Genomic DNA, 12,363 nt, shown 5'->3' on the forward strand with positions numbered 1-12,363 from the left:
ACAGAACTAGGGTCAAAGGCAAAGAGTTATAAAGTAGATTTCAGTCCCATATTAGGAAAAAGGAAACATTCATTTTTTTATCAAGCATTTACCACTCGCCAGGCACTGAACTTCATAATTAACATGTTATCTCAATCCTCACAGTGCTTGAGGTAGAGGTGTTATCTCACTACACTACTGAATGAACACAGGCTAAGAGGAAAAGGTCTTGCCATGGTCACACAGCTAATATGATGCAGACCTAGCAAATGAGCCCCAATCTGTCTGACTCCAGAATCTTCCAACTGTCTTCTGTGAGGAAGGCAGTGAGCACCTCTAGTCAAGGAGCACAACTCTTTCCTAAATGAATGGATGAGTGCATAAATGAATCAATTTCAACTGAACAAATGTTTTCTAAATGTCATACATGCTGAGTGCTAATTGGGCCCTTGAAAAGAGATAAGCAGGACTGTCTCTGTCACTTAGAATGGGAGAGCACGGCATGTAACTGTCAGAGTATGCGAGAATAGCTCAGTGCAAACACTCCAATGGAGATGATGGGAATACCAAGGAGTGAGCGAGTCATTCTACCTTTTATCAGCTGGACCTAGAAGAGTATTTTTTCTCTTTCCTGATGAAGAAATACAACTGGGCATTCCAAATTGAGAGAATACTAAAGGCCTCTCTAAATTTTACAGTTCTTCTATCATTGGCATGTGTTCCTCTTCAAATTCTCTGATACTAAGAATTGCAATAAGGCATCACTTCTACAAAACTAAGAAAACAGCTAATAAGTGCTGGTTCCCTGTTTGAAAAGCAGAGCAGAGAATAATAAGCTCACCTTGCTAGACTGAACATGGAAGAAACCCCTGCTAAAAGAGGTAACCAGATGGGCATGTTCAAGAACAGCATTCATCCCAAATCAATCACTGACACTCCCTGTGTTGTGAGCCTTTATAAACAGGTCTATAAGATGGAGCCTGATCCCAGGGAAAGTAGTGAGTTGGGATTAATTAACCTCAAGTAAAGGAGAAACAGAGGTCTCAATCATTATGCTCCACATGAGTTATAATCAACAACTCATTTCATCATTTTGCACTTGGATAACCCATGTTCACCCACTTAATGAACATTGAGAACCTAAACTGAGCTAGTGGCCGGGCACAGTGGCTCACGCCTGTAATCCTAGCACTCTAGGAGGCTGAGGTGGGTGGACTGCTCGCGGTCAGGAGTTCGAAACCAGCCTGAGCAAGAGCGAGACCCTGTCTCTACTAAAAATAGAAAGAAATTAATTGGCCAACTAATATACATAGAAAAAATTAGCCGGGCATGGTGGCACATGCTTGTAGTTCCAGCTACTCAGGAGGCTGAGGCAGCAGGATTGCTTGAGCCCAGGAGTTTGAGGTTGCTGTGAGCTAGGCTGCCGCCACGGCACTCACTCTAGCCTGAGCAACAAAGTGAGACTCTGTCTCAAAAAATAAAAAATAAAAAAAAATAAAAATAAAGTAAGCTAGCCATCGTTGGTACCAGGCATTTAGTCAACAAGACAAAGTTCCTTACATTCCACCTATCCAAAACTGAATTTATCAGCCACACCTGTTCTTCTATTTCTTCACTTGCTCATTTACCCAGCTGCTAAAGCTAGGGAACATGGCAACCATCCAACTCTCCTCCTCACTCAAATCACAAATTCAATCACCAAGCTCTATTGACTTTACCTCCTAAATTTTTCTCTAAAAATTTTCTTCACTATTCTCTCCATTACCACAGCTCTGGTCCCAGACACCATCTTTTGCCTGCACTACTGCCAATAGCTTTCATATTGACCTCCCACCTCTACTCTTAGCCCCTTTCAATCAGTTAACCTCACACTAACATTTGATCCTGTTACCACCTTGTTTAAACTCTTTGATGGCTCCCTATTGCACCTCCCATCTCCAGCCACACTGATGCATTTGAGGAATTTCTTTCAATTTCTCAAATCCACCAGGCTCCTTCAGCCTCAGGACCTTCAGACAGATCCTCAGTCTATAGAATCCTCATTACACACCCACCCCTGTCACTTAGTTAAGACAGATACACTCACCTTTAGAGCTCAGCCTGAATCTCTCTTCCTCATGGAAGCCTTCCTTTATGCCACAAAGTAGGTAGTGTCTCAAAGTACCCTGTACTAGGTTCCTCTTATCTCAATCATTAAAAAAATGTGTATGTAATTAGCTGTTTAATGTCAGTCTTCCCTCCTGCTGATTAGTAATTTCCATGAGTCTGGTAAGTATTTCTCCACTTCCCAATGTACATCACAATGCCTGACACAAAAGTAGGTGCTTAATAAATATCTAACGAATAAAGCAGTGACGCAACGAACATAGGCAAATACAAATTCCTACAAAACAGATCCAAAGGAATCTGAGAAACAGCTAGAAAGTCTGGTAGGTCCCATGTCATCAATGTAAAGCAGGGTACAAACAGAAACAAGAAAACTGGGTGGCTGTGAGGATAGAGCTTAAGATCTGGAAAGATGAGCTGATTTCAAAGAATGAAACACAAACATGTTGCAGAATAGAGCACAGGTCTTGACAGGCTTCTGGCTCCTTTCACTATGATCACATCAGAACTAAACAAACATCCCTACTGTGCAGTCTGGGCCCTTGAACCTAAGTAACCTCACACACTGTACTGAGATAACCTAGCTGAGATTGCATCATATCTCAGACTTATGGAATAACATGCTGTCACTTATGCTTTGCTTCTTTTCAATTAGCTTCAAAGCTTAAGTAGCCCTACCTGCTCCTAGCAACTGATGCCATAGGATGGATTTGTACTAAGGTTTCAAAAGATGTTGGTTATTTGTGTTTGGAGGGGAAAAAAAGCAGAGACAAAATAGCCCCTTTCAAAGAAAAATCTGAACCTAGCACTTCCTACCAGCAAACAACCTTGCAGGTTTGTTTCTTAAAGCTAGTGTAAACAAATACTAAGAACAAATGCAACTTTTATCTGGGACTCTAGAGTCTCTATATGTCATTCTGAGTCAGAAGCATACATGAGAAAGGTAGATGCAGGATGAAATTAAAACCTTTAGGGACTCTAAGCATTAAAATGATTATGATACTCCTTTCCCACCATACCTTTGCACCCTCCCTCCCAAAATTTTAATTCAAAATATTAAACTGTAAAAGATGTTATTTTTTCCCAGGTGTCTATTTGAATTTTTTTCTTTGCAAAATAGCAAGTACTTTCAAATCTTTCTTTTCTTGTTTTTAGGTGCCCTGGCTTCCTGGTACCTTAAGTATATGCCTTCTGGATAATCCAGTCATGGATAGACGAGTGTTGGACTAGGGTGAGATGTGGAATGCTGCGTAAGGACCATAGCCTATCTTAGCTTCAGTTTCCCCATCTATAAAATGAAAAGCTTAGACTGATGTTTTCTATGCTGTGTCGGTCTTTTCTTTCAAAGCATCAAATTATCAATCATTTCTATGACTGATTCTGAAACCTAACAGCTCTAAAACATAATTGGTCAGAAATGTTGGTCTGACTCTGGAAGACATAAATGAGATACTAACTTTGTGACCAGAGAGATGGGGCCCGCCAAAGTTCTGTTGGCTAGTGTGATCAGATCCCGTACAAGTTGACCTCAAACAGCCATGCATAAAAACAATGAGGAGAATGTTCAATATTCTGTACTCTCCCAAGTCAGCATATCCTGACCCACGCTGTAGAACAATAAATGTATGAGTTGTTAATAGGTGTATGCACAACAGTTGTGAAGTAGAGTAGGTTAAACAAATTCAAACAGGCTTCTTTATATAGGGCTTCTTAGAGTTGTTAGTAATAAAGAACTGCCAGGTCCTATACCAGTTCCTTTTCATAAGCATTTCATTTAGTACTCATTTTATAGGTGAGAAAAATGAAGCACAGAGAGGTTAAGAAACTTTCACAAAATCATGCAGCCTGTAAGACATGGCACCAGGTCTTAAACCAAAGTTTGTCTATAACCAAAATAAGTTATCTTAATTACCACATGGCACTGGCTTCCACCAGCCTTGAATACGCTATCAGATAACTGCCAGTCTCCAAGAGGGGTCTAATTATTTGTCCATGGACATCATCTTATTTCTTTGCAGGAAAAGAATACAAGTTATATTGTTATCTAAGTACCTCTGACTTTCTACTAGTCAACAGAAGGCCACTTGATCTCTAGACCCCACTTAACATGACCACACTTATAAAACAAGGCAGAATTTTAACTGACTATGAAATAGAACCTAAAATACTAGAACTAGAGACGATCTGAAGGATCTTTTCATCTAAGCCTTTCACTTGCTAGAAAAGCTTGTTAAATCTGAAAGAAGTGGCCTGTGACTCAGACGTAGGGGCGATTTCAGCAAATAAGTATTTCTCATTTGCTTACTACATCTAAAATATTTTTACTGTGTGAATGTTCAGTATATATAACCCTGTTTATAACTGAACATTTTAGTAACATTTAGTAACTTTAGTGAATATTTAGTAGACATTTCCTAAAAGCAAGCTATGGAAAGGGATATCCAGATATTTAGTCTTGTCTTTTCTACTGACTTTCAAAGGTAAAGCATGAAGTCTAAGGAAACATTACCTGAGAATATCATAACTGGCAAAGTCCCACTGGTAGAGACCTAGTGCTGAACTACAGACAATGTATTTGCCATCAAAATGAAGTCTTGGCTGCAGACAGATACTTCTATCCTCAGAGACAGACAATGTCTTTAAGCACTTGCAGTTGATTTCTCTCCCAATTGGCCAAATCTACAGAAAAAAGAAAATTAGGAAAGAGGACAGATCACATCACTACAGAAAAGCTTGTCCTTACACAATGTGGCCTACATTTGCTGAAGTCAGATACTGGGAAGACCACACATTTTACAGTTAAGAACCATAGGTTCAAGTCCTGATTCTTCTGTGCAATTGTGGGTAAAATATTTAACCTCTCTGAACTTTAGTTCCTACAACGAAGATAATGCCTACCACAAGGGACAGTTTAAAACGTGCAAAAAGTATATATGTGAGTGTTTTGTAAACTCTTTGCAAATCATTGTAACAAATGAATATTTATGACTTCATAGTTTAGATCTAAGAATTGAGGAGTGCAGGAGATATGTGTCTTAAGAAAATAGTAAGGGGAGGCTGAGGCAGGCGGATTGCTCAAGGTCAGGAGTTCGAAACCAGCCAGAGCAAGAGCGAGAACCCGTCTCTACTAAAATAGAAAGAAATTATTTGGCCAACTAAAAATAAATAGAAAAAAATTAGCCAGGCATGGTGGCACATGCCTGTTGTCCCAGCTGCTTGGGAGGCTGAGGCAGAAGGATCACTTGAGCCCAGGAGTTTGAGGTTGCTGTGAGCTAGGCTGACACCACAGCACTCACTCTAGCCTACACAACAAAGTGAAACTCTGTCTCAAAAAAAAAAAAAAGAAAGAAAATAGTAAGCAGGTTGAAAATAAATTTCTGTGGATTTCTTTTTGATTTACAAATCTGAGTTTAGAAACTACATAGGACACAGAGCTAGTGAATCATCTCCTCTCCCAATGAGTTTAAGATGGCTTGGACTAAGACATTCCTGCTCACCCCTTAGAATTCTCCCTTTTGCCATAACACTTTTTCTTGTATTTGCCACTTTTTCTTTGATGGGGTAAATTAATGGAGGAAAATACTCACCTTGATCTCATATTTGTCTGCACTTAAGAGGATGTAGTCTCCGGGGCTGTGCAAGAGAGACTTGACTTTGCACTTCTGCAAAACCACCTGCAAATATAAATATCCATGTTATGAAGATCCTTTTAATGCTGTTGCTGTACTGATTTTTTTAATTAAAATAAGAAAACAAGGTTGAAATGATGTTATGCTAGAATAGCTAAGCTATAACTCTATTACCAAGTTAATATCTACTAAGATTTTTACTATAAGAATCTGTTATTAGCAGTTATCTAAAAGTGTCTAATGTTAGCAGCATTAATCTTCGCTTTAGTCTAGAAGCAAACATTAGGATGATTTAAAAAATTATAAAATGTGACCACAGAATACAAAAGAAACTGAAAAGAAAAAATCCACAGACACTGAAGTAGATGTAAATGATCTGCTTCCATAAACATGTGCATTATAAAGGAAAAAGCAATGGGCTTGGAACCAGAATCTGCCATATACTTCCTTTGCAATCTTGGGCAGGACCATCTAAACTGTTTCTGTTTCTTTATCTTTAAAATAGGAGACAAGGCACCTATCTATCATCTTATCTCATATAACTGCAGTGAAGATGAAATAAAACAATGTAAATAATAGTAACAATAACATAATACAAGCTAACATTCCACTAGCACTTGGGATATCTGTAAACACTAGGTTGTAGTTACTTTTGCAATAAATCAGCATAAAGTGAAAGGGGAGGCAGAGTTCACTCACTCAGAAGCCTGGATTGCACATTCAATTGAAATGGAGAGACCTGTTACTAAGTATCAGACACCTTACTGGGTACTATCCCAACATCTCAGAACATTTAGCAGATGATAAAACTCAGGTCCTGAAGGGAGCAGTAACTTGTCCCAGACATAACAGTGTCCCGGCCCAAAGTTTACTAGGTTTCCCATAACACCAAATTGCCTTACAATATATAACTTCTCTATTTAAAAACTTAATGTGCCCAATACATAATTATTGATCATCTCACAACTACTCTCCTTTTAGCATCATCTATTTCAAAAAAAGACATAATCATCCACCCAAGCTAAAACCCACCAGCCATCTCTGACTCTCTCTTCTTCTTTGTTCCCCACAATCAATCAGCAAGTTCAGGTAGCTTACCTTAAAGATATATCCTTCATCAGTGCCCTTCTCTTTCTTAATTGTCACCCAGTCCAAGTCATGGGTATGTTTTGCTTAGACTACTGCAAAGGCTAACAGGTCACCCTGCACCCACTCGTGCCCCACTCTAGTCTATTCTGCACTTAGCAGTTATTTTCTTAACACAAACCACACCAGACCCTTGCTCAGAACTTATCAATTGCTTCTAGTACACTTAAAGGGATATCCACCATCCTTATTAAGGCTTCATAAATCACACATGACGACTACCTCTTTACCTATCTCCCCCAACTACAGCATGACTCCACTGTCCTTCTTGTGGATCATCAAATGTTCGAGTTCTTTCCTATCCCAGGCCTGTGTATATACTATGCCCTCTGAAACAATCTTTCTGCCAGTCATTCCACAGCTACCTCTTATTCATTATTCGTGCTTTGCCCTCTTTCAAAAAACTTTCCCTAAATTACTTTCCTACACTTTCTCATACAACACTGTACGTTTCCTTCATAGAACTTGGCACAATCTGTAACTATATATTTATTTGTGAAATTACTGTTTAACAACTATTTCTCCAGGCTAACATCCATAAGGGTAAAACCTAGGTCTAATTTGCTCTCTCCTGTATCCTCAGCCCCTCACAGAACAGCATGGTAAACTTAAGAAAAGTGCTTCTGCATGGCACATCCATTATCAATACTGCATATGATTCTCACAACAATCTTGTTTTGAAAACATCACAGTATTTTGCTAAAGAGTCTATACATTTTTGATCTTCTTGCAAACACTATTTTTTCAAAATGAAAACTGCTTTTCTGATTAAAAAAGATATTCATTCTAAAGGGAAAAAAGCACCCACAATCCCACCAGAAATAATCACCTTCAACACATTCAGAAACTGATATCACTCTCTACATACTTTTTTGTACGTAATTTGCTTATTTGCCCCCTCTACTCACCTAATATATTGTGGGCATTGTTCCATGTCCATTGGTTATTCATCTGTTAAATTATTTACTATATACCTCTACATGTTGGTCACTGTTGTACACCATCATGCTTGGTATTACATCTATTCCATCTTATGACTCACCTACCACTTAGCAGGCATTATCTACCATGCTCTACCTCTCCTCCCCCAAAAGCATGACATCAAGATTCTTTTATGTTTTCCTACCTTGGTGACCCATTCCGTGTGCCCGGTGAGTGTGTTGAGGCATGTCCCAGCAGATAAAGCCCATACTTTCACAGTGAAGTCTGCAGAGCCACTCACCAAGATATCCAGTTCATCATTGTAGTCCACACTAAACACTAGTGTATATAACATGCAGAAAGTTAAAACTTGTCTCTCTTGGTGGGTCTTTTATAATAGAGTTCAGTTAACATCTGTTTTCCCTAACTGCCCAATTATGTAATTTTCTAAACAGAGACACTGTTAAGAACAGTGCTACTCAACCAGCAATTTTATGATGAAAAAACTATTTCAAAATTGTTATATTCTAAGGTTGGAAAGTTCCAGGAACAATACAGTATCTTTTATCTGCAATAGCTTCAGAATGAAAGGCAAAACCAGTGTTGGAGACAATGGCATTCCTTCTGAGGACTGCCTAACACTACACAAAACTTTATCTATTTTATGCAGAAAACAGAACATAGGTGGCCCTGTTCAGATATGCACTAATAATATAGACCAAATGTAAAGAAAGTAACCTGCAAAACAGTTTCCAGACTCAAGAAAAGCCAGTGTAAAGAGAAAAAAACCACAAAGATCTCACAGGTCAGACCAAGCCATTTACTCAAAATAGCGTTTGAATTTCTTCACAGCTATATCCCCAACACCTAAAACAGTATCTGCAGTATAGTGAGTACTCAAATATGCCAAGCTCTAAAGGAACACTGGGGACCCATCGATGAAGGCAGGGAACCTTCCTTTAAGGAACTCAGTCTAAGTGGGGGATAGAGGAAGAAGTCCAGAAAAAAATAAATGTTTACCTCTTGCTAGGGGAACACCAAGGAGAATGACTAACTCTGCCCAGGGGTATCAGGGAGGACTTCAGGGAAGAGGCGATATTGGAGATGGGCCCTGAAGGATGAGTAGAGTTTATCAAGAAAAGAAAAAGAATATTGCAGGTAGAGGGAACAGCAAAGGCATGAAGTTAAGAAAAACCATAGCAATGTCCATGGAATAGTAAGGAGAAAATTGTTTAGAACAGGGCTCTCAAAGTTGATCAGGAATAAAATCAGGTGGAAGTTATGATACATCTTGACATTGTGGAATATTACACTGTTTAATATATTAAGTTCCATAATAAATCATGCACCTTCAAATATTAAATTTCTAAAACAAATGGTAGCAGACAGCAATGGCCAAAGAAGAACATATAAAGGGCAAATAAAATGAAATGAAAAATATTTGGTTTTTTATCAGCAAAACAGCTAGGTTTACGTCAAAGAATTACTGAGCACCAGGTAGAGTGCACAGAACTCAAGACGAAAGGGTGAACAAGACAGGCAGGATCGCTGTCTTAATGGAGCTTACAGTATGGTGGGGAAGCAAGATTATCATACTTACTTGTATGATAAGTACTATGACAGCAATACAGGTTATTGGGAAATCTACTCCCAACCTGTTTAGGGAGTCCCAGAAGGCTGTTCATAAGGTGATGCCTAACAGCAGAGACTGACTCTCAGAGGCTAAAGCAGTGGGTAAACACAGAAAGGAAGAAGTGAGCTGCTGCACAAGAGGCTGGGAAATAGCTTATTGTAATTTCTACACAAAACTCCAAAATAAAATACAACAGAGGGAGAAGCTGAAGTCTCAAGGCTATATTCAAATAAACAGTTTTCTGCAAAATAAGGCCACTGTACATTTATCAGGAAACATTCAGGTATCTGTTTCTTTCACCTTATCTCTAAGTGGTTTTAATCAATTGTCAACCAAGCTTAAATTGGATATCATCTGTATAAACCACACTCTGGGAACCACCATCACTCCAAAGGACTTTCAGCCCTAATTCTACAAATAAAATGAACTAAATTTAAAAGTATAGGCCTTATTCAATTTGGAGGCAAGGAATCTGATAAAAGTAAAGGGGACTGACTTGAACAGGACATAAATGAAATAGGAGAGAAGAACTACCCCTCTCAGCATAAGGGTACATAGAAGAGTTTTAAAATGGGTCAAGAAGCAGCAAAATTAGGGAAACCATTCCAAATAAGAATAACTGAAATAAAGGGAAATAAGTGTAGTGACTGTGAAAAGGGGGGTGGGAAGGCAGATTAAATTAAAAAAAAAAAAAGAAGAAGCAGTTTCACATTACTGGCTCCAGGCTCTAAGGGATGTGGCTAAAATAATTATAAAAACCCTTGAAAAAGGGCAACCCACCCGCCCCCGTGTGCCCCCGGAAATGCTGGGTTCTGGCTCCGGAACTCCACTCCCAGCAGGCCACAGTGTTGTCAAAAGAGCCTGTCACAAGCTTCTGTTCATCAAACTTCACCGCTGCACAAGTGTGGGTCTGGATGCCATAAACACACTGCCCTGTGCTCACATCCCACAGCTTTGCAGACAAGTCATCTGACCCTTCAAGAGAAAAACAAGGAGGTTAATAAGAAAACAGGTGCAGTAAAAGGAAAATCAATTCTAATCTATGATACTCTTAAAGGAGAAGCTTAATGGTCCCTTCTTCTAGCACCCCCACTATGTGGCTGACCACTAGAACTGTTCTAGTAGTCTAGAACAGTTCTGTCCCATAGAAACAATGCAAACCACAAATGTCATTTAAAATGTCCTAATGGAGACTTGCTCAGTCACCAAAATGATATTAAAAGCACTGGGACAGAATCCAAGCTTTTTGGTTTAGTCCTTTTCCCTTAACTTTCCAGGCTATAGAAGTGTATTACACTAAAGCATCCCTTGGTGTTTCCACTTGAAAATGTTGATAAATCCTTTGCTATCAAAAGCTCTCCAATCTGAGCTTGAATTGATGGATATTACCTATAATTTACACTTGCATGCTTGTCCATTACCCCACAGCTCTGAACAAATAAGGAATGCTGAATAGTAAAGCTGTCTATCTGAAATGTATTCCACTCCAAGGCAAGTCAAAGATAAACCTCAGATCATGAGCTAAATTCTGCCAAAGCTAACTGCTAATTGTTCAGCCATCTTGAAATTTATGAAAGAACCTCAAAGAAAATCAGGGATAAATTATCCCCAGACAGTCACAACAACTCAACAGTCTGTAAAAAGCCTCTTAAGATTCCATGGGAAAAAGTAGGTTTCATTTCTGCCTCTGATGAAAATTCCATACTAATCATGGTGATAAATTCAGAACTTTGCTTTAAGTTTAAAATCATAATGATTAATTCATGTCTCACAATATTCCTTTAATAAGATTCGATAAAGACATTTTTGAGAACACACTAAATACAGCCACTATGATAAGGATATAGTATCCCAGGAAAGCACCAAATGATCAGTTTTCAAAAAAGCTGAAATGACTAAATAAATAATGCCAGTCACAATTCCACCTTTAGCCAAGAGCCACTACTTCAGACAATGGAAAAACAGCCATCATTTAAGAAAGAGCATGAATTTTAACCTGGGAAAACTCCATGAGAGCATAACTTTATTTGTTGTCACTTTAATATTTAGGACTCAGTTTCCCTCTGTATAAAAAGTGGGGTAGGACTTGCTTGGTAGACACGGGCATGTGAGACCTCAGAATCATCTGGAGAGCTTTATCAAAACATATAATCAGGGCTCTATCTCCAGAGATTCTAATTTAGAATATTTGAGGTGGTATGCAATAATCTCAAAAGTTTGCAAGGTTAATTCTACCTCCTCAGCAATATTTTGAGAACTAGTGGTCTAGAACAGTTCTGTCCCATAGAAACAATGCAAACCACAAATGTCATTTAAAATGTCCTAATAGTTCCATTAAAAAAGTAATGTGTGAAAATAATTTAACTCAGTATTTCAAAAATATCATTTCAATATAAAAATTATTGATGAGATATTTTACGTTCTTTCACATTCCAAGTCTTTGAAATCCAGTATTTCACATATCAATTTGGACTAGCCACAGCTCTAGTACTCAAAAGGCATATGGGGCTAGTGGCTACTATACTGGTCAGCACGGTCTGGATATTCTTTAAGGTCCTCCGGATTAGGCATTTTGTGACTGTATTCCTAAGGAACTAGAGAAATCATTGTAGGTCCTATATGAGCTTGGTTCTGATTTATTACCAGTGTTCAACTGGGGTCTCATTCACTCAACATGTATTTATAGAACTTCTATGTCAGGCAGGGCTCCTGCCTTCATAGCACTTAGTCTACTTGGGCCCACTTTAATTAGTCTTTTTGTCTTTGGGAAGACAAAAAGGCTAAACAAGCAATAATAATTTGGCACAGTAAGTGGCAGGGAGTACAAAAGCCCATAGCAAATATAAGGAGGGGATAAAAACAGAAACTGTCTCAGGTTAAGCTCTATTGAGTTTACGATTGTGCTTCTCAACATGTGGGTGTTCTATTAACATGTCTAGTAGCAGCATG

The 12,363-nt window shown here is 38.6% G+C and overlaps 1 protein-coding gene across 4 annotated transcripts in view; it reads right to left on the bottom strand.

Moving 5' to 3' along the window:
- The window catches only part of FBXW2 (F-box and WD repeat domain containing 2), a 45,921-nt gene that overhangs the window by 22,344 nt on the left and 11,214 nt on the right, over window positions 1-12,363 (bottom strand). For 2 of the 4 annotated variants that reach the window (XM_012771674.3, XM_012771670.3), the window contains exons 3-6: window positions 10,195-10,389; window positions 7,987-8,120; window positions 5,673-5,759; window positions 4,595-4,764 (exon numbers count right to left, since the gene is read on the bottom strand). In XM_012771674.3, coding sequence (XP_012627128.2) covers window positions 4,595-4,764; window positions 5,673-5,759; window positions 7,987-8,120; window positions 10,195-10,389 — 586 coding nt within the window. Of the gene's footprint in view, window positions 1-3,542; window positions 3,693-4,594; window positions 4,765-5,672; window positions 5,760-7,986; window positions 8,121-10,194; window positions 10,390-12,363 lie in introns of all 4 variants that reach the window. The other 2 variants (XR_012922133.1, XM_012771673.3) reach the window with 2 other exon arrangements.

Source organism: Microcebus murinus, chromosome 12, assembly GCF_040939455.1.
Source record: "Microcebus murinus isolate Inina chromosome 12, M.murinus_Inina_mat1.0, whole genome shotgun sequence".
Lineage (NCBI taxonomy): Eukaryota > Metazoa > Chordata > Mammalia > Primates > Cheirogaleidae > Microcebus > Microcebus murinus.